Here is a 22,386-nt window from a genome sequence, read left to right on the forward strand (position 1 = left end):
TGATCACAAGAAGTAGTAGAACTCCACCATCCATGTTTTCAATTCAGTACTGAATACTTCACCCCAGAGCAGATTCAATAACTAGCATTATTTGGTCTCTGTTGCAGGGCAGAGCAAATGATTGGTAATTTAATAAAATACAGTCTCTTCCTCTGTAGGTCTCATGGTCTGTAGCTCACCAGTCATGAATTGCTGGAGGTGTCCCCTCCTGGCCATGTATCGCACACTTTCAAAGTCTCCATCACTGGATGTGCATTAATTTTGCACTCGTGAGAGTTTCTTTTGCAACCGTCCCCAAACATCTGGGAGCAGCACAGCATTGTCGGAAAGGGAAAAAAGATCACAGAACTGTAGTAACTCTGTGTGCATTTACATGTTCTGTTTGTTAACTGCTACGTATTTCAGAAAGAAAAATCTAGAAGCAGTTTTCAGTAGGGCAGAGAGATTTCAAGTCTTCATGTAAAAGTTCAAGCTGATGTGCCTTAACTGGACACAAAAGACTTAATTTCTGAATTTGCTGCTTTTTTGCTTTTTTTTTTTTTCCTTCTTTCCCTGACAAGCTTAATCTTTTGTAAGACCCCTTTTGTGTTTTTGTTCAGGCAATTAATGTAGAAATGAAGGTTTCTTAAATCAGGATATGCAAGGAAGATTTGAAGTAGCACACTGATTATATAATTAATTCTCAGTTGTAAGTTCATTTTGATGGAGTTAATTCTTTCCCAGAGGCTCCAGGCTAGTTTTGGTCCACCCACAGTGCTGTAATCAGCTAAGAAATAAAGAAGAAAAAGGCCTTGAAGGGAAGGAAGTTTTCATGACTGGCTGTAGAAAAAAATGCCAGAAACAGGCAGGATATTTTATTTTTAATTCAAGGAAAATATACTGAGCTGTGGTTTTGAACCATAGGTATCCAAATCCTGTTTTCAAGCAGCATAATATGTTGAGTCCAAAAGAAATCAGGAAAGAATGATTTCTCAGGAGGATGGAGAAAAATTATCTGGGTTGAGGGGGACCTTCCACAGATAGGAAAAGTGTTTTTAGTGGAAGATGAATTTACGATTATTTTTTACATCTTCCACAAATATGGAAATGCTCAAAAATAGACTTCTGCATGGCAGTTGCCCATTTGCTAATAAATGGAGCAATGACTGTCTTTTTGGTGGACTACGAACACTCTTACTGCTTCTGACTATGTTTTGTGAGGTCCTGACTTCAGAAAGCATATGCAGCTCTCAAAAACCTATATAATTTGGAAAATCCCATTTATCATACTTCATTTCTCTGCTTCTCTGCTGCTTTACTGGTGACCTAATCATCCTGTGGGTGTGTTTAGACTGCAGGTTTCCAGAACAAAACAATAATTACAAAGAAAAGACATTGACTAATTTTGAAATCGTTATGCACAGATGTGCTATACATAGAGCATGGGCAGTGGTAGCCCATTTTATTGTCCAATAACTGAGTTCAGTTACAAGGCTGTCTAGTCCTAGACTGCCTTTTCCTTGGTTAGGCATATTTTGTATTAAAATTCAGAGAAAAAAAAAAAAAAACAAACTAGGGATGATTTTAGTGTGCGTGCTAGGTAAAGATATGCCTACAATTGTTGTTGTATCCCATGAATTGGTGGCTCCTGTTTTATTTTTTTAGCCTGCTTGGTGGCTGCAGCAGAAGTTATGTTGTATTGATTAAAGTGCATTATCACTATGTTTCCAAGCTCAGTCGAAGATGTGTAAATGAAGTCAGCGTGATGCAGATAGAGTTGTCAGATGATCTTCCTTGCAGCTCCGGGTAGCAAGAGTAGGCTTGCCCTGGAATATCACTGTCTGAAACGGTTCCTTTACCCCTCTGTCTGAATTTGGATAGAATGAAATTCCCACTGGCTGCTTCTCCATGAACTGCTCTAAACTTCTACTTGCAAGTTTGGTGCATAAAAGCCAACTATGACTAAGCGACTGTTGCACCATTCTAGTGAAGGAATAGTTAAAAATAATCCTAATGTGTCATTTACATTTAAGCCTAACAAGGTTATAACTGGAGTTGTGTGAAAATGACTTTTTGGTGCTATTTTCACGTAAACTAACTATTTATTTATTTATTTTGTTCTGGGGTTATTTCACACCCGAAGGGTTTCATTTTTGTTGGTTGTTTTATTAATGTAAAAATACTCATTTTCACACCCAAATGTGTGATTATTTAAAAATCTTGCTTCTATTCATTGTGCACTCACTTACAACCTAAAGGCAAATATTCAAATGTCTGGAGCTTGATAACTCCATGGTGGTTTTGGCTGGCTTTTTAAGCTCAAAAATTACTGTGAAGAGAAATGTGCAGTAAGTAATTCAAACCTTTGCTTTTAAGGGTTACAGGGGCCATGCTGTCATGTCTGGCTCTTAGCATCCAAGGATGGTTCATATGTTATTTTAGCACACACAGATATAGTGCCGTGCCCTGTCTCAGATGCACGCAGACCCTCTCACAGCATGCTAATGTAAAAAAGTCTGTAGCAATGAGACTTCACCTCTGTGGCCTATTGCAGCTGTAACTAGCCTCTGATCCTCTCTCCTGCACAGCAAAATATTGTGGGCTCTCAACGCAGAGGCAGAATTTCAGCCAGTGTTGATCTGAATGTCTCTGGTCCTTCTTACTCTCACCCACCCCTTGCTCTGCCCTGGCCAGTGGGGACCGTGGAGGAAAAATGGGTGCGACTTGCATTGTATCAGCATCTCCCCTCTCTGGACACTGAGGGGTTAAAACACAACTTAAATTTTCTTTTCTTTTTTTTTCTTCTAAATTGAGCTGCTTTTGGAGAGTCTAAAAGTGATGTAAAATCAGTGTCCAGGGCTCTGCATTTTGTAATAAGTGAATGTTTTGCTGATTTCTTGCTAGAATATCTGCAACCACACCAATTTGCATGCCTGTATGTGTGTTAGATTGCTGGCAAAGAAATGCTGAATGCTGATAATTGTATACTGATTTCCAAGGCTGATTTAAGTCATTTTGATTTTTAATTCATTCTGTGCTTCCTTTTTATTTCTGCACATGTGTAGTAATGTCCTGTAATGTTGTTGCCTAAAATAAGCAGTAAGAATTGAAGTTGTGAGATGGCTGCTGTAAAAGGAAAATGTCATTTTTTCCTTTGATTCTTTTCTTTTTCCAGTAAAAGAATGTCTGTGTATACAGAATGTTAAAATAAAAATAAAAATGTTGCATTCAGTATCTTGCTGTTAATTTATATACAGAAAACAGCATGGCTGTTGGGAGTCTACAAAGCTCAGAAAAAAATGATATTCAAAAGTTCTGCATAAGAATATCCTTTTTCTTGAGGAGCACTAAGCACCCAGCACTCCCCCTAGAGGTCGGCTGGACACTGGGGTGCTCAGCACCTCTTCCTGTTTGACGTGCAACTGGGTTCTTCTTTGAAAGCCTGGTTTGAAATCTTGCATTTGATTTGTATTAGAAGATGAAGAAACCTCAGCCCCTGTACTGAGGAAAAGGAGGAAAATATAAGGAACTGTATGCCTCCATGTTCATTATATGTAACAAGCTCAGGGTATGTTTTCTCTCCTTCCTTCAGTGACACGATTGGATTCATGGACACATCAGTGATATTGGAAATCTCTTACTTTCCTCACATCTGTGATCATGTTAGCAAATAATATATATATATATATTTTTTTAAAGGAATCAGAGAAAAAAGGATTAATTGAAAGAATCCACATGGTCCAAAAGGTCATCATAGCTGTTCAAAGCATCCTAGAAGAAATTGCATCATTTGGAGAGAGGATTAAAAAGTAAGTGATGGATTTTTCTTGTTTAACTATGATTTGCATGAAGAAGAGCAAGGAAAGTTAAGGTGGGGTGAATTTCTTGATCCAAATGCGACTAAGGTAGAGCAGGAGAGCCTGGCCAGTACTATTGTTGTTTCTTCTTCTCAGGGAGTCTTTTACTCCAAAAACATTTCCAAAACATAAAAAAGAGAAGAAACCATGTGCTGTGCTGGTGTAGCTCTCACCTTCACCCGTTTGCCCAGATGTTTGATCTTGTCTGTCTGTGATAAGGTACAGAGTCATGATAGGAGAATATTTCTTGAAGATGTGCACTCAAAAGTATCAGGCTTTTCTTTGCATTTCCCCCAAAGAAAGTAGGTAGGGATTGATGGTTGGCATTGCCTTTCCCACGCCATCCCTGCCCTGGTTACAGGGGTTACTAGTCACTTATTTCCTTTTCTAGTACATTGATGTTCTTTTCTACCATTTTATCTACTCCCTACTTCCTGCTGATGCCATGAGGAAGCCCGAAGGCAGTTTTCTGGGTCTTGTCACCATGGGAGGCACATAGGGTATTCCTGACCCTGCAGGGGAAAGAGGGTGAAGAGCCAAAAAAGAAGAAGAAAAAAAAAAAAACACCAAAAAAACCCTCTGCATGCAAACACACACAAACTTTTATAACCCAATCTTTATTGGCACTTAATTGACCCACATTGTTTTCTGTTTTGAACACAAAGTGATGGTTTGTGATTGAACGACACTTTAATGAGGAGCTGGGTTCAGACTAAAAATACAGCAAATCCATGTGCTGTGGTTCCACTCCATGCACCCCAGCTGGGGTGGAAGTGGCCCAGAGATGTATTCCAGACTATGAACAGGGCACTGTTCTGCCCAGCTGCATGGCAGGAAGACTCAGAGTGTTTAAGCACTATTAATTCTTGTATTCATTTTGGTAACAATGGTCTTAGAGAACACATTGGGTATTAATGTGGAGGCCCGATGTAATTTCAGAAGAATTCCATTGTAACTCAACAGTAATGTACCATTAAAAAATTGCCACCAAAGTTTTCTGTAAGTGACAGACTGAATTGTGCTACAGTTTCTGTCTGTCACTCTAGTTATGCAATCACAGGGAGTTTTAATAGTTTAACTGAATTGAGCTGTTTTGCTATTTTTTTTTTTACTTAAGCTACGTTGATTGATAATGATGGATCCTCTCCCACCTATCTTTACTTAATATTTAATACATCTATTGAAGCTTAAAAGTAATTCTTTTCCCGTCCTATTAATTTTATCTGTCAAGGAAAGTTCATATTATTTTATAGCCTGACGAGTGGTCCACATTCGTTCTATCTTCTTCCTACTCCCCGTCATCATGATGTGAAGTTAGCAGGCAGATTGTGTGAAACCGATGCCCAGATCTGTAAATCCACCTACAAACTAATTGGCATTCATGTAGTCCAGGTATCTCAATGTTTGGTGGTACCATGGAGATGCATATTGTGAGGGAACAAGTTGACAAAGTAACTTCTAAGAGGCATTAGCAATGGCTGCTCACCCCGAGTATGTTGTGGGCTTATATACGAATGGTCTGGGTGAAAAAGAAATCTTGTTTTCTGAATGACCGTGGTGGCTGAGCCTCTGGAAAGTGCTCCCGTTGGGAGAAATGGTGGTGTGCAAAGGCTTGGACTGATGCTAACATACTACCACCAACCTAAGACAGCCTCCTTTGTACAGTGTAGTAAAGAACTGATGAAAATGTGAGGATATTGAAGCAATTACATAACTATTAAGAGATATTTATATAGAACATTATTCCCCAATAGAGAAATGTCTTTGCTTTTTTAAGGTTAACCGTAATTAATCCATTCAACTTATTAGTGGGGTTGATTCTGACTACCTGCCACAGTCAAGTCGTGCATCGACACACATCTCATGTCATCTCTGTGCCCAGCAGAGCCAGCTCAGATGGCTCGCACCTGCGGCATGGCCTCGTCTCCAAATCAGATAATCTGCTCATGAATAATGGAGAGCTGACCGGTGAGCAGAGATGTGTAGCAAGTGCAACATGTATGAGAAGAAACGAAAACAACTCGCTACATGGCTAACAACTTCACTGAGCCCTCCAGAGACTATCCTCTCTCCTTATCATGATACCTGCCTCTCAGATATCGCTTTTAATCTATTACAGCATCCAGATGCAGGACTCGGCTTATCCGCCTTCCAAAGGGTCTGCAATTTACAGTGTATTTGAATACACTGAGCACTGCAATGCTGTCATTAAATTATTGTTGGGTAACAGAGTACAGAGCAGAAACACTGAGAAAGATTATTGTTATTCTTTACAGCACATTCAACTGGACGGTGCCTTTCCTCTCTGTTCTGGCCTGCCTGGTCCTTGCAGCAGCAACGGTTATTTTGTACTTTATACCGCTGAGGTACATTATTTTAATCTGGGGTAAGTACTCCACTGTCTCTCATGCATGTGATAAATACAGTATATATCTACAGAATGGAATCAAGCAAGCTTTAAGCTTTTCTTAGGGTTTTTTATAAGTTTCCAGCAGCACCGCAAGGGGCACGTTTGTGTAGATAAGCTATCTCCGGTATAACTATTATTATTATGCAGGGAAGTAATGAGCTTCCTGGTGCTGGAACCCACAGACAGGAAATGGTAGGGAGTGGGCAAGGTGTATTTAAAGAGCTTCACCATGGAGGCTTGACCATGGAGCCTTTTGGTTCTTAATTCCCCTTCAGTCAGGAGGAGCAGTGTGCCCATGGTCCAGCAGGAGGCACTGAACATCAATCTGGAGCAGGGGACAGAAAGGAATTGTATGAAAATGCGTCACTTTCTGGGATGAAGTAAAAGAGGAGCTTTTAAATATGAAAAATTGCCTAGCAGTGTTCTGAAGAAGGGTAAGGTGGTCTTTCACAAAATAAGATGGTATTTCAGCTGCTGAAATCCTTCCTTATCTCCAAATGGCCTTCTGTCTTATTTATGGTGATATGTTTTATCTCAGTCTTGAGGTCAAACAGCAGAAATGGTGCAAGTAATCCTGACTGAACCAAGGAGCTCTGCCCTGGCACAGTGCTGGGCTGTAGGGAGCTCCTATCACCTTCCTGGACTCAGCCATGTGCTGCTGTCTTGGCTCTCCTGGATGCAGAAAAAGGGAATGAGAAGGTGCCAGTGTGAAAAGCCACTGGAGGGGGGGAGAGCAGGGGATTAAATAAAGGATTAAATTGAACAAAAAGAGCAAAAGGAAAGGAGAGAAATTGCTGGGAGTAAAAAAGTTCAGTAACAAAATATTATTGTTCTGGTATGGAGGACATGGTGAGTACATGAGAACTCTACATCCATTCAACATCATCTAGACTGACAGGGCCTTCAAACATGATATGTGTTAAACAACTACCTTGTGGCAAGGCCTCAAAAGACCTTATGGTATTTTCTGTTTTTTAAAAATCAGGTACACAGAAAATTGTGTTGGCATTTTGCTACAAGCATATGGCTTAAAAGCTGAATCTCAGATGTGAAGCAGGTACATTTCAGAGAGAGGAGAAGGCTGGAGCAGCCATCACATTTGAAACTACTTTCAAGGAAACTAGTATGGGATTTTGGACGGGGGTGTGGTAGGATTGAGTGCTCTATTGTGATTCTCAGAGGCAACAGATATATGATTTTTTTTTGTATGTTTTTTCTTTAAAGTGGGCTAGGTGTTTTCTTCTGCTTCATGATCCTTTGTTCTTCTACTGCACCGTTAGGTAGCCACATTACTAACTTCAGTCTCTCAGTGGGGAAGCGGTGGCAGCAGGGTGTTAAAAGTGTGTGCTGGTGCAGGGGGAGTGCTGGGAAAGGTGCTCAGGTTTCTCATTTTTTCATCCTGGTCCATACAATGGAGGTGATGCTGGCTGGAGGCAGCTTAACCCTCCCTTTCCTCATAGAGAGGAGAGGGAAAACCTCATGAGCTCCACAATAAAATGAACATTACGCTCCTGTGGATCCTCTTTACAGACTGGGGACCTCCTCTGACAGCTGAAGTATATCCAAGCCCATGGAGAACACTGGGAATGCTGTTGCTGCAGTTAATAAGCCAAATTATTCAAGTTAAGATTAAAACAAAATAAATCTCGTGATAAGTTTTCACAGTTTGCCACAGCATCAGAATATGGTCAGCTTGTCAAATTTGGTACTAAAAAGAGAGGATAAGCTCTGAGACATGGTGGCAAAGGAAAATTTTATTTTCAGAAGTAGAAGGAAAGAAAACTTTTATCCTGTCCAATTCTTTTCAGAGCCTTCCAGCTCCCTGGGCATCAGCAGTGGGGAATGTCTTTGCTCATGTAGGATAGCAGATTTAACAGTAGTCTCAGTAGCAAATTGGTGTACTTTCCCCACGTTATCCTCTGGAATAAATGTATGCTGCAGTCTTTTTTTTTTTTTTTTTTTCCTCCAATATTGACAATGGATCACCCCCAAAATAGAGAAATGTCTTTTTAAATAATGCCCCTTACTTCCTCCAGGAGGCATTTGTGAATGATTCCACATGACAGGCAACATGTGCATGGCTTGAAGTCTGAGGCACTGTTTTCACACTAATTTTTACTTGTGAATTTTTTCTTTCCTTTTTCACCTTGCCTGAACAGTTTAGAAGGGAAGGAATAGAAAGGAGTTGCATTATTTTGTTTGCTTTTTTTCTTTTTCTAGGCATAAATAAATTTACTAAGAAGCTTAGAAATCCCTATGCCATCGATAATAATGAGCTACTAGATTTCCTCTCCAGGGTACCATCTGATGTTCAAAAGGTACGTAATGAATGGCCAGCACCAACAGAGGCAGCAAGCGGCACTGAGAGCGGCTGAGTGCTCTGCTTGGGGAATACAATGGCATTGCACTTTTGAATAAGTGAGATAAGGAATTGGGAAAATCCACAAAGGGTGGGGGGCAAGGGGGATGTTAAAAGAGAGGGGAGCCAAAATCCTTTGTCAGAAGCATGATTGCAGAAAAATTATCCTGAAAAGACCTACTTAAAAATGATCTGGAAAATCACCCAGCATGGTTACTGAACTATGGTTTCCGTCACCTTTCTGCTCCGATATTTGTACGGAGGGAAGAGAAAAATAGTCTCTTTGATAGAGATAACCATACAAAAGGCTTTGCTGAATTCTCCCTTTTCTCAAAATGGAGTGTGGGGAGCATTATTTCCTTGATTTTGTGCTTGCTATGCTTTTTCACATCAGCCATCCCTCAAAATTCTTCCTCCCCACCCACCTTGAACTCCAGGCTGTCCTTGGACAGTGCTCAGCTCATCTTTTTCATTAGAGAAAGCTTTGAGATGTGTATAAAATACTCTGCGGTTGATGAGATCAATCTTCTACCATTACGGAATTATAACTTTTAATCTAGCCAGAATCTGTCCTCCCTCATTTTCAGTCAAGTCTCGTCTCTTTTCATATTTCTTTGAAACAACACCACTGTCTTCAGTAATCTTGCCTATCTTCCTGGAAATTATTTGAACAATAAGTCCTTTAGAATGTCAAGATCTGTTTATTTCTCTTGGAGGAAGGAAAATAGTCTTGCTGGGTAATGAGGCACACGATATAAAGGATTCTTTCTTTTGTTTTAATCAACTGGAATCTGTGTCCTCAGGCCATGATCCTGATGCCCTGGATCCCACTGACATTGTACCTTCGTCTGTGAATCGTGGTACTTTCACAGTGAGGTGCTGCTTACTGTGAATAAGGGGATCACAATCTCGCCTGTAGTGATTTTACTCTGCTGGAGACTGAAAAATAATTGCCTCCATGCAGTGTCGAGGCATCTGGTAGAAACAGGGTTGGAAAGGCTTGTGGTGACATTTATCTCAAGAGGCCACCAGATTGGTTGATGGCAGCTCTAATAACTTGAGAGAAATCTCTCCGTAGACTGGTGGGAGGAAAAAAGCTAAACAGGAATAATCACAGAGACATTAAGCTTGAGTGTATTTTTATTTTTTTGTCATTGCTCTTGTAGAGTGCACTGGATTTGCAGTGATGGTTTGCATATGCCCTTTTAATGTTTATGTTTAAAGATAAGCTGCTTTTCTATTTATGCTTTATTTAACATTTACATTTATAACATTTCCTTGAGTGGTTTCTATCATTTTCGAAACCTTTGAGCTCTCTGAAGAAAATGATAACCACTTGCTATGAGGGAGGACTGATAAAAGTTCCTACGATGGGACAGACCTTCTCAGAGGAGTTTTCCACTAGTGCTAAAAATAGTGAGCCTGTGTGACAGCCACGCACTCCTCCAGCGAAAAGTCATCCATGGCAGCTCCAAATCCCTTCTGTCTGCTTCCTCTTGCGTGCTGTTGATGCATCATCATTTCACTGCGGTACTGCAATGAGTTGGAAAATACCTCTGTATGTTAGCCATTTACAACCTGCATGTGCTGGACAAAAGACAGAGGAGGAGTGGAAAAGATGGCACGTTCAGCAAAAGGTTCCCATGGTTTCAATAGGAATACTTTTCTGTAGCACAACAGACAATTTGCTGTTGGGATTACCTGATCCTCATCAGTTTGTCACACATGTTTTAACTATTACATTGTAAATGAAATTGTTTTGAAAGGTGGAGGGAGCTTTGTCCAGGTTCCATTTGAGGAAATATTTTCCTTTTTTTAAATGATTAAATATTCCAGCATCCCAAGGCCTGTGTACATTTTGATGATTGTCATTTTACTGCATATTGAGATCCACTTGAGTTGTAGCTCCTGAGAGAAGTTTATTAAACTTATAGGTTAATTTCAGAAGAAGAAGAAAAACAACTCCCAAACCAAAACAAACCCAAAGATCGATCCTATGTTGCTGAAATCAGGTAGAACCCCATGTATCTCATTAGAAAAATCTGCTTTTAATATTTTCGTTTCAAGAAATGATGCATGACTTCTCAAATCCTTCCTGCAATTAATCCCCCATGTTCCTGTGTTTAGAAAATGATTCATTACTTTTGAACCTTCCTTAGTTTCCCTTGGTTTGTCCTTGGGGAGCCATTAACACACACTGTAGTGAGCTAAAGTTACCTAACTGCAAACGTCATGTCTATTTGTTTTTACAGGTGCAGCATGCTGAATTGAAACCATACAGCAGCTCCAGTCCCATTAGGAAGAAACGGAGTGCGCTATAGGATGCAGTGAGATTTTGGAATGCAGCATCTCCCTCCGTACCTCCCACATGTGCTCACATGCTTCCCCCCTTCTCCTCTTCTTGGTTCGGAACAACACTGTAATCAATGCACAGACTTTTTTTCATGGAAGACGTGGCTTTTGATAAACACCTATCTTGAGTTGTCTTTATGGGCTGCCTTTTAGGCACTGAGATGTAGCCCCAAAAGCGCAGGATGGAACATATGAATTAGTTCATAGGGTGGAGAAGAGTGTGGGAGGGAATATTGCCACTGTGTTCCCTCTTTTTTTTTGTCTTTGATTGCAGAGGCAAGGCTGGATGTGGTAGCACTCCCTGTTTTATGTAGGAAGAAATAATTCTGCTTAGTGTAGCAGATCAGCTGAGCTGATGTGAGGAGATGCTCTGAACCAGTTTTTAACATATCCAACAGATTTACATTAAGATATGAAAGCTATTCTTTTCTGAGTTAATTCACTGTGCCTAGAAAGGTTTAAGCTCTGAATTAACAAGTCTTTGATACCCATCTTCTGTTCAAGCAGTGTACATTTTAAAAAGTTTTTTATCATAATTAGCAGAAAGAGTGAGGAGCTCCAGTAGTATCTCAATATTTCATCCAGCACTTGTGGGTTTTTCCTTTTATTTTTCCTTTTTTTTTTTTTTCTCCAAGAAGAAAAGTCAACCCGAAGCTTAACTCTTTGGACACTGGATTCATCAGAGATCCATTGCTGGCAATGGATGCATGAGAACCTTCTGCCGTGAAAGGATTAAAAGACCTCAGAAAAGCCTAACTCACTGACCTGAAAAGACTCTGTTGACTTGCCTTTTATAATTCCATCTTATCGGATATTTTCAGCATAGCTCTTGTTTTTCTGTCTAAATCCAGAGGGGTCAACACTACAGCTACAAGAGAAAAACACTTTTATAGCCTTAAAGAAACAAGTTCTTGTGCAGAAAAAGTGCATGGTGTCCGAAGACGTGGTTGTGCAATAGTGGGCAGGCTTTGTTCCACCACTGATTCTTGTTGGAGTCCTTCCTGGTAATTCACAAGGAAAGGATCAGAAAGTGAAACTCTACAGGGAATGAACAATTGAAGAGACAGGAAAAAGGACAGAGTTTTCTCTTCTGAGGAGAATGTGATTTCTTTCTTACTGATATTTTAGCTGTCGTGTTTTTGCTTTATAGAAATGATATAATCAGCATTATTCGTATCGTTTGACTGAGGACACTGTTGCAGAATGATGTGTAAACCTGCTCAGTTTTATTGAGAATGTAGCCCTTGTTCTTTCAGGTGCTGTAGGACATGGTGGGATTGACTTGCCTCCATGAGTCATTGGTAGCACGACAGCTGGAGCTTGGTTCTTACCATTCCCAGGCAGGAGTTTCCACCAGCATCCCCTGGCGTGGTTCATAGTACAAAGAAATAGGGAATCCTGGGAGACAGGTTACTTTTTAACAACATAAGACTTTGGAAGTCTTTACCTAATTAAAGGTAAAACACGTAAAGCCTTGTTTATGGATTGGTGATCCAAATGGAGTCACACTGTTCAATAATGGAATCTTGTGGGTCTGTTGCATGAATCTGGGGGAGAAGAACTAACACCAGAGTATCTTCCACTGGATTATTAACCAGATTTAGTGAGTTTTCAAAAAGTTTATTTTTCAAAGTAACAAATCCCCCTGTGTCTTTGAATTAGGAGAGGCATATTTTCATAGGCTTGATTTAGAATAGAATAGTTCAGTTGGAAGTGGCCTACAAAGATCGTCAAGTCTAACTGCCTGACCACTTCAGGGCCTACCAAAAATTAAAACATGTTACTGAGGGCATTATCCAAATGCTTCTTGAGTACTGACAGGCATGGGACATCAAACACCTCTCTAGGAAGTCTGTTCCAGCATTTGACTAAACTCATGGTAAAGAAAATTTTCCTAATATCCAGTCTGAACCTCCCCTGGTGCAGATTTATACCATTCCCACTCGTCCTATCTTTGGCTACCAAGGAGAAGAGATCGGTGCCTCCCTTTGATAAAGAACGTGTTTTGCTCATGTAAAGCTGTGTGCAGCTGCATGTGAAAAGATAGGGAAAAGATTATCCCAGTTTAAAATGCTACAAAAACGCCTCTTTGTGTGCACGTGTGCTTGTGTATCCATGCATGTACATAGTTGTATATAAAGAAGAGTACATGTATAATGTATTTATAGGTGAGTGTGTGGGGAAAAATGGGTGAATACACAGATTTTAAAACCTTGAAAATGTTTATGAAAAATGCCAAAGATTCAAAAGCTTATCTTGTGTCTGTTCTTCTTCATTTTATTTCTTTCCCGGCATGTCTCTCTGGCTGAGCCAGATCTCTGCATGATTTGATTTACTTCAAGTTAATGAAGTCAGTTGGAAAGAGCCTTGTAGAAATTATAAAATCTCCAGTAAATCTCCTTCTTGTACATACAATAGATGTCCATGGACCCCTTTGGTTAAACCAGTTTCTCAGTCTTCTGTATAAACAATGCCTCATTGTCTCGCTTTAGACTATCATCCAGTTTATCATCCTGTAGTCTTTGTTATTTTGTAAGTACCAAAGTCAGACATATTTAAGCAGGCATGTGAGATCTGATCATTGATTTGAGTGAAAACATTCAACTGCGGAAACATTGTTTATTTATTCAGAAGTTAAGACTGATATTTTAATAGTGTTATATTTTTTTCTATAGATTTTTCCACATTGAACTGATTTCTGTTCAGCAGACAGGGTGAAGTCTTTTTTTTTTTTTTTTTTAAATGTAGATATGTGTGTTTCAGAATAATTTGTATGAGATTGTTATGCTGGAGACACACCAAATGAAGGGTTTTGGATGGTCCAGTACTTACATATGTTGTAATGAGCTCTTTGTTTTGATAAATGCTGTTTGAAATGCAATAAACATTTGAGGTTAAGCTGATGCTTTTAATTTATCTGGATTAGGATATATGTTTCCCATTCCTTACAAAATGCTTACTGTGCTATAATAAGTATTTGACTAGGTAAGCAAGTACATCACTTGACAGCGCAGTGTTAGAGCTAACGCTGGAGGTTACTTGAAATGGAGGCTGTGCTGCTGTAGGAGATGAGGTAAAGGGGTAGTCCACCTGCTTTAAACTCTTTGGCAGGATTTCCTAGCCCCTGCCTAAGGGAAAGGAGAGTTATGTGGAGTTGCTGCACACTCCAGTAATCAATCTCTTTATTCAGACTTTTCATTTGATTCTTGAAGCAAGAATATCCACTGATACATGTCTGCGTGTCCATTTGCCCATGGGAATTGCTATTTTTTACATTATTAATCTATTCATTGTATAGCATGGAAGTTAACAACATTTTTTTTTTTTAATTTGAGGTAGTCATTTCAGTACAACAATATGTACATTTGCATTCTAATGTCTCTAAGACCAGAAGGTATTTAGAAAATTTGTGGGTCTCTTGGCTGACTGTAGATTATGGAATCACAGAAATTCATTGACAGAATGTGACTAAATGTGTCTACTACCTGTATAGTGTGTAAATAACTGGATTTGACATATATGTGAAGATGCAATATGTATTCATGTTTGCCCAAACATAAGCTGCTGCTGAAGGCTGGTTTCTTGACTAATCATGAATAGGAGTGAGGACCCAGCTCCTTTATGGATCACTATCAGGAAAACCCAGTCACTGAAACGCACGACATGGAAAGCAAGCAACAACTGAATAAAGCAAAGTAGGTGGAAATGTCACCAGCACCTTTTCTGCTTCCAAAGCTCTAGTTTTAAACCCTAGCCCTAGTAGTTGCTCTCTCTGCTCCCGACTCCATCCTTTCCCAAATTACCCTCAAAGCGATGGAGAGCTCAGGCTCTGCCCTGCTGCTCTGGGGCTCCCACCTGGGAGCACTGCCCCGCAGAACAACCACCTACTTCTGTTTAGATGGGAAAGTGTTTGTCCCCTAGACATTAGACTGCTGCTAACTGACTGCCTTGGTAGGAGTACTAACAGCTCCCAGAACTGGTTGTCCCCCTAGAAAATAGAGAATTGCCATTTAATTTCTTGTACTCTACACCTGATCCTGCAGGCATTGCCACAAGTAGAACTGGAGTTATTTTCCCATCAGACCAGTAGGTTCACAACAGGAAGGAATTTGGCTGTTCTGACATGTTAAGAAAAAAGTGACAAAATACACACTAATCAAACCTTAACCTTTAGATTCTCCGTCCTTTAAACTAAGCTTATAGGCTGTTTGGGAAATGTTAGCTTTGACTTTAGAGACTATGGCATGTGTTAGAAGTGAATCCTCTTCTGACTTAATACCGTACTTGTGTTTTATCTGTAAAGCTACATGTGTCAGTGCCCTGGTGCATCTACCCCTTCAAACCACACGGACATGATAATATCTTCTGTTTAGCATCCTTAAAGTTAGCACCTCAGAAGGAAAGCTGAGATACTGCAAATGATTGTTAATCTGCTGTACTGCAGACGGAGTGTTTTAATCATTCTCAAATTGGTGTAAGTTAAGCCAGGTGAAATTCCAGCATTTCTGGACAAAATGTCTGCCAGGCAATTATCAGTGGGGAAGACCCTCAGCAGCAACATCAATTACATAGTCCAAAAGTATATGCAAATATAAGATGTTTTGCTTAGTGTGAATATTCACAAGCATTTAGAAGTAATAATGGAGTGAAAAAAAAACTAGCCTCTCAAGTTTATACAATTTTTAATCTACTTTTCTCTATATTTCTTTGACTTAAAGCAGCACAGCATTTCAGAAGAATTTAGAAGGTTATTTTGTTTGAATAAATAATGTGCTCTTCTGACATGAATCATGAAATTGAGCACGGGGAAGCAGGAGGTGGTGTTCAGGTCTCGGTGTCTGCAACAGCAGCAGCACCTGGGCGGGCATGAGTTCAAGTTCTCAGCGTGGCTCTAACCTGAGGGCTGGTGATTCTTGTTAAATTTTACGTGGAGGAACGTTGCCAATCAGTTCCTGCCTGTTGGATTGAACACCTGCAATTTCCCTCTTGGCTGAACAAGACAATATGCCTCTTATAGAGGAAAAAAGTAAAAGCTGGAAGATATGCTGGTTTAAACTTAATTTGAGCGGATTTCCTAGCACAACCAGCCCTCTAAACTCTTGAGGACAACTTTGTAGAAGGAGGTAGGAGAGGCTTCTAGATTAAGTACATGCATTTGATTCTGGGTCTTCCAGGGTGGAACATGTTCAGATTAGATGGTGAACAAGTTGTCCCTCACACCAGTGATCACTGACTGCTGGAATGACTCTATGAAGCTTTCTGCTCAGCTGGCAGGTTTAAAGAGTGGCCTTCGGTCCATGAAGGAAGGATAAGCACTGGGCTTCAATGAAATACTGGGTAGATGGATGGGAATGAATGGGTAATGTGTGCACTGGCGACATCTTAGGGATTTCTCATCTGCACCAGCTTGTTGTGATCAGATTTCTAGCAGATGAATGAAGAAATGTTCTGCTCTTCATCTCTGCATTTGTGTTAAGTTGCTTCTATCAAGGAGAAGAATTTTAAATAATGTTTAACTGTCGTGTAGGAACTGGAGATGAAAAAAACTAAAGATATGGGACTTATACTTTAAAATGCACTGTTGGCCTAGATTCCCCTTCAGTCCAAAAGGGTTATGAAGATAAAATAGTGCTGGATCGAAACGCCTTCAGTGCAAAGTCTGCTCCCCAGTATTGCTACAGTGACTTCAAAGTTAACTGGCAAGTACTACAGTTGCATTCTCAGCAGGGGCAAGTGAATAAAAAGGCTTTTGTCTTAGTGATGCTACCCCTTTATTTCTGCTGTGGATACTTCTTTAAGGAGATCACCTGAAAGGAAGCAAAGCAAAATGCATTAGTTTTATTTTTGAGCAAACCCTTCCTGCTGCCTCTATTCTAGCATTTGTATGTGGAAGATGGGATCTGACCTTTGTTCCCTGTCTTGTAGGGCAACTGCTTCTGAGGCCTAAGTCTGTGCACAGCAAAACCACGTAATGCTGACTTGCTCAGTACAGCCACCTCCCAAAGTAGAGTAAAATATCTTGTCTTCATTTCCAGGTGGAGTTGAGCAGTGGAAGGAACATATGTTCCTACAGAGGAGGAAAAAAGAAAAAAAAAAAAAAAGGACTTAGTTTCATGGACTTGTGTGCTAAATTTTGGTTTAATCATGGCTGGCTGATTTCTCCCTCCGCCTTCTGTCTGCCTGTGGTGGGCTCTGCAAAGCACAGCAGCCGCTACCTTAGAAGAAGAGGAGGGGGAAAAAAAAGTCTCCCTCCATCTCTGGCAATAGACGACTTTACTGAAAGTCAATGCCATTCCCATGCATTTATCACTGCCACTCTTGCTCTGCATATTTTTGGTATTCGCCATGCATTGTTAGCGGTGATTGTCATGTAATTAAATCACTGCTCATCACAAGAGCCTATTTTTATGCTGAGATAAGCATCAGAAGTCTGCTGCAGCGTCCCCCAGATCAATAAAGATGTTCCCTGTAGGATTACAAATAGTCTGGGGTTGTACAGGGCACTGGAATTAATTAGGAATGATTTCTCTTTTTCTTTCTTCTTTCAATACATTTTTAATTGTTTATCCATTTTCGATGTGCTTGTTTTTAACTCCACCATGATGCCCAGATGCTTCTGTTCAGACCTTTTGAATATGTGATATGATATCAATTTGGGCAATACCATTTGCTGTAAGCACTCACTATTATCATCATCTTTCTATAGTCATGGGTGACTACTGCTTCAAAAAACATTTCTGAATGTGATATTTGCATCTCAGGCTTTGCACCTGAGATTACAATTAAATGGGTTAATTAAGTGGTGGGATTTAACCAAATGCAACCTGCAACCTTCAGACCCTCTCCTGAAGATTTGGCATTTTGATCAGACAAGACAAGGGGGTAAGCGGAGTGACTTGGGATGTTTACTGAGGAAGTATTTGCACAAGGTCACAGAACATGTGTGGCAGAAAAAGGACAAGCTCAGAGATCTCCCATTTTCAGATGGTTCTGGAGCTTGTTTTCTAGGATAGAAATGGCTCTTTTAATATCTCTTAGAAGATTGTACAAATGTACAGAAATGTATTTGGGATAGGTAGATAAATAACCGTGCTGAGACATTTGGGAGCTGCTTTTGGAAGAAAAATCAATTCTGATTCCTCTTTTTTTTTTTTTTTTTTTTTTTTTTTCTGTGTGTGTGTGTCAAGGGGTAGTTGTACCCCAGTGAAAATTGTGGTGAAAGATCAGATTTGAGTCTCTGGATTTCCAGGGTGCTGGAACTGACTTAAGGACGGCACTGATGTAATTTTCTTTAAAATTGGATTAGAATTGGGAAGTTCTGTAAATCTGTGTTATTCTTATATCCTTAGTGTCTGGGAAATGGAGAGAGCCCCAAATCTGAAACCAGCTTTACCTTGGAAGATTGATGTCTTTTGGAATTTAATGTGTGCTGTCTACCCTTTACAACTTAAAATACCTGCTCCTTGCGCATGGTTTGCCTGCAAAGCAAATATTAGAAGATCTAGTTTTGCTGCCTAAACTGTGTGCAACATCATCTAAGTAACAGCAACACACACCGGATTATTTTGGTTTACACTTTCCTATCCTCATCTGTCTGCTTTCCTTAGCCTTGTCATTAAATTTTCTCCTGCTTACGTGCCAGACTGTTTTTATCATTTTCCATGGGGCATTGATCCATCATGAGGACCTTCTGCTGCTTGTCCATGCCTGCTGACCTCTCCTGCCCACAGGGCAGTCCAGGATTAGCAGCAAGCTCCATGTGGCTTTCTGCTGAGAGTGGTGTGTACTGATCCCAAGGAAGCCCTTTGAGTCCCATCATTTTATGTAGAGGTAAGAGCAGGTAAAAGTCCTGATGGGTCATAATGGATTATTTTATAGGGTTCTTAAAAAGGGGCTAACCAAAGTAAAATCAATTAAAGTGTCTGTTTGGTAGTAGGCTGAACTAGAAGTACACGTTTGAAATTATGTAGTATTGACTGGGTGTGTGAATGGAGACTGTGGACCATCTGTGTAGGATGTTGTATAGTGAGACAAGTTTCTAAAAGCAGAGTGGTGCTGCCCATGAATATAGGAAATATAGGAAAAAGGCTGTATATATAGGAAAGCTGGAGGTTGTCATCCTTGCCCATGCCATGTCCTTCTCATCCAGCATCATTAAAAATGGAAACATTCTTCAGCTCTGCTGGGGAGGGAGTGTTTGCTCTCTCTAAGGCTCAGGGAAAAGTTAAATTCCTTCTAGGGAACAGAAGCAGTGTAAGGATTCCTGTAGGGAAGTACAGCCACTTCTGTACATGAAAAAGAAATCAACAGTTGAGCATCATGCAGTTGCTGTACCAACGTGTGGTTCTTCAGGGACTGTACCTGAAGTGCACTCATACCAAATGCCTGCTGAGCTCAAAGGCTTTAGATCAGCCTGCCTATCCCTATGGAAGGGATAAATAGTGGCCAAGCTTATTGCTGATAAACCAAGTGATGGTTGGACTTGATGATCTTAATGGTCTTTTCCAACCTAAAAAAAAAGTATGATTTTGTGAAGTGCAGCTAATGCAGAGAAGGCGGTGATGCCCTGGATGGGGTTTCCTACATGCAGCATGGCACTCCTTGGAAACAACGCGTGTAGGTGGGTTGTGGCCCCTGCTGAACGAGGGGGGAGCAGCAAACGTCGCAGTAGGCAGCTCTCAGCTCTGTGTGCACATTGTGCGTTCAGGTCAGCTTAGAGGGGAGCACTGGAGCTCTTGTCCTGCTCCACACAGGGCCCAGCAGGCAGGGTAGAGGTTTGGTTTCCGTGCAGAGTGTAAGGGGATATCCGAAGGATGGGCTCAGCCTCCCCTTCACATGTGTCTTGAGGCCTCCAACCAGCCCAGGATCTGCCAGAAGACTGGGGTGGGGAAGACATCAGGGAGGTTTCTGTAAAAACGAACCCCACCCATCCCCCAAAATTTATGTCGTTCATCCATGGGTTTTGCAAAATCTTCTTTCATGGCTACAGGACATGGCTGGACCTTATCTGTCCTGTGTTCTGGCCGGGTTTATTTTGGGGGTGGTCAGAAAGGAAATCCCAGTGTGGAGGTGGGTGGAACTTTTTTTTTTTTGGTTGTTGTTGTTGTTGAACTGATGTAAAAAAGAAAAATACCTGGCTGTTTGGAAGGGTTTGAACTCTTAGCATAAGGCTTTGGAAGATGGATGAGCGGTCAGGGAAGAGGTGACGGGGGTTCAGAGGTCCTGTGGCGTAAGTCACGGATGCGAGGAGTCACGGTCTCGCAGTGAAAGTATTGGAGCTGGCTGGCAGCAGTGTGTTCCTTTGCAGTCACCTCACCAGAAGGATTTCCTGTCTGAATATGCAGATGTGCATGCAATTATTTTACCTATCTGCCCAAACACCATCCGCGTCCCCGCACGCTTAAATAAATCTTGGCGCTGTCCCTTTCAAAAGGCATTTCGGGTTCAGCCTGGTTGCCTGCATCCTGCGTGGTTTTGTTCAGCAGAGTCCTTGCAAACAGCCTGTCTCCTCTTCCCTTTCCGCTTCCCCTTCCTCCTCCTCCCATCCCACCACAATCACTGCTGCCCAGACCCATCCTTCACTCGCACAAAACTGATTTCTGTTTATGGAGCAGCTGGCAGCAGCGCCGCTCGAGCGCTGAGCGATGACTAAGAAACAAGCCCACTTTTCCCTTAGCTGTCAGGAGCTTTTAGAAATAACACCCTCCTCTGAGGAAGTCAGAATAGCAACAGGAAAATAAGTAAAACCTATTATAAAACAGTTGTCCAAGAACTTAGGCACGGCGCGGGGTAGAGATCAATATGCTGTGAAGGTTAAATCTATTTTCACACTGTGTTCTATTTCACAGTTTAATGGTGTTTTAATGTGTCTGTCACTGAGCCCCTTTCATGTTATGCAGGTAGAGCCTTTACAAAGGAGAAATAACGTTGGCTTTACAAGCTTCACAGTAACATCTTATTTACCAGCTGAGATCTGACGCTTTCCTCTCTGGAGATACGCCAGGGTTTGACTATTTTATTTTATTTTTATTTTTTTAGAAGGCATAATGTGGTGTTGCATTTACAATAATCTTTAGATAGCTTTTGGGGAATGCCTGTAGGGATGGGAGCAGCAGGAGCGTGTGTGCGCTTGTGTAGAAGGGACAGAAATATCTACCGCTGTTTGTACAAGCTGAATGCATGGAGGATGTGCAAAATTCCCCAGCTCAGGTTTGCATCCAAAATGGTGTGCTCGAATGCTTTAGCTCAGACTTGGCTGAAGCTGGGATATCGCATTGGGCTTGGGGAGAGTGTAGGGGACAAAGGCAGTGGAGAAAGAGGAGTGATCACAAAGGCAAAGAAGGAGACGTGGTACAAAATCCAGGGTATGTGTGTGCTAAAGCACACGTACAGACCTGTCGTCAGTGTTTGGGAAGGGGTTTCTGTTTGCCCACCTCAGCTCATGCCTTTTGCCTAGAAGACTAAGAAGGAAAAAAAAAAAAGGGCAAAACAAAACAACAAAACACCTGTTTTGCTTTAATCCTCTAGGAACAGGCTGTAGGAATAGAGCACACTGGAGAATGAGATAATATTCAGGATTATTTGGAGCAACTTGTTAAAACCCTCAAGCTTTCCCTCCCCCGGCTGCCTTGCCAGGGCAGCATGCGTTTGCTCTGTTGGGGGCTGTTGAAGGCTGCCGCTTGCCCAAGTGTGAGTTTTTAGACTTGCAGAGTGTTGACTTGGCTTACCCTGTGTATCCCTCTGTAGCAGAAATGCCTGCAATGTGTGTTTTGGCTTCGCTGCGCTGCGTGCTCTAAGTCCGTCTCTTTCCCCCTTCCGTTTCCCATTGTTGGAACAACAATCTTCTGGTGGGTGCTGAGCGCCACCGGCCCTGTATTGTGGGTCCAAAACAAACTCTCCACTAGTGAGTTTTCCACCTTCCGTACGGTAAAACACCAGCGCAAACAGCAGCTGAACCCCTGGTGGGAGTCTGCGTCTGGAAATCCTGCGACTGAGCTCATGGGACAAAACTTTGTCTCGAGCGATACTGCTGAGAAATGAGCTTGTGTCCTTCGGAGCCGGGGGATCAAAGGGTTCGGACTCGAGAGCAGAGGTGACCTGGTTTGGGAGGGCTGCAATGGTCCCACCCTACACACACTGCCACCAAACTGCAGCTGGTTGCATTGAAACGGTCACCAGTTTGCTGGACCCCACAGCATCGAGGTCCTTGCTTTACCTCTCCTTTCCAAGCAGGTGAAAACCTCTGTGAAGGTGCACAGCTGGGGACAGAAAACTTTGGGAAGGCAGAGTCTGCTGCCAGACCATTCTTCTGCCCTAATTTTGCAAGTGGGAGATATTCAAACTTCCTACCAAGGCAGGTTGTCACTCCTAGGTTGTCACCTAGTACTCCAAAGTCTATGGTACATTCATTACATTCATACCTGGCCTTG

General features: G+C 41.3%; 1 protein-coding gene across 26 annotated transcripts in view; it reads left to right on the forward strand.

Annotated features, from left to right (window-relative positions):
• The window catches only part of MCTP2 (multiple C2 and transmembrane domain containing 2), a 154,187-nt gene extending 140,332 nt beyond the window's left edge, over positions 1-13,855 (forward strand). For all 26 annotated transcript variants that reach the window (XM_080607888.1, XM_080607886.1, XM_080607883.1 and 23 more), the window contains 4 exons: positions 3,679-3,788; positions 6,113-6,222; positions 8,467-8,564; positions 10,858-13,855. In XM_080607888.1, the coding sequence (XP_080464014.1) occupies positions 3,679-3,788; positions 6,113-6,222; positions 8,467-8,564; positions 10,858-10,926 (387 nt within the window). In that variant the 3' untranslated portion in view covers positions 10,927-13,855. The remainder of the gene's footprint in view (positions 1-3,678; positions 3,789-6,112; positions 6,223-8,466; positions 8,565-10,857) is intronic.
• Positions 13,856-22,386: the final 8,531 nt, after the last annotated feature.

Source organism: Anser brachyrhynchus (genome assembly GCF_964034855.1).
Source record: "Anser brachyrhynchus genome assembly, chromosome: 11".
NCBI lineage: Eukaryota > Metazoa > Chordata > Aves > Anseriformes > Anatidae > Anser > Anser brachyrhynchus.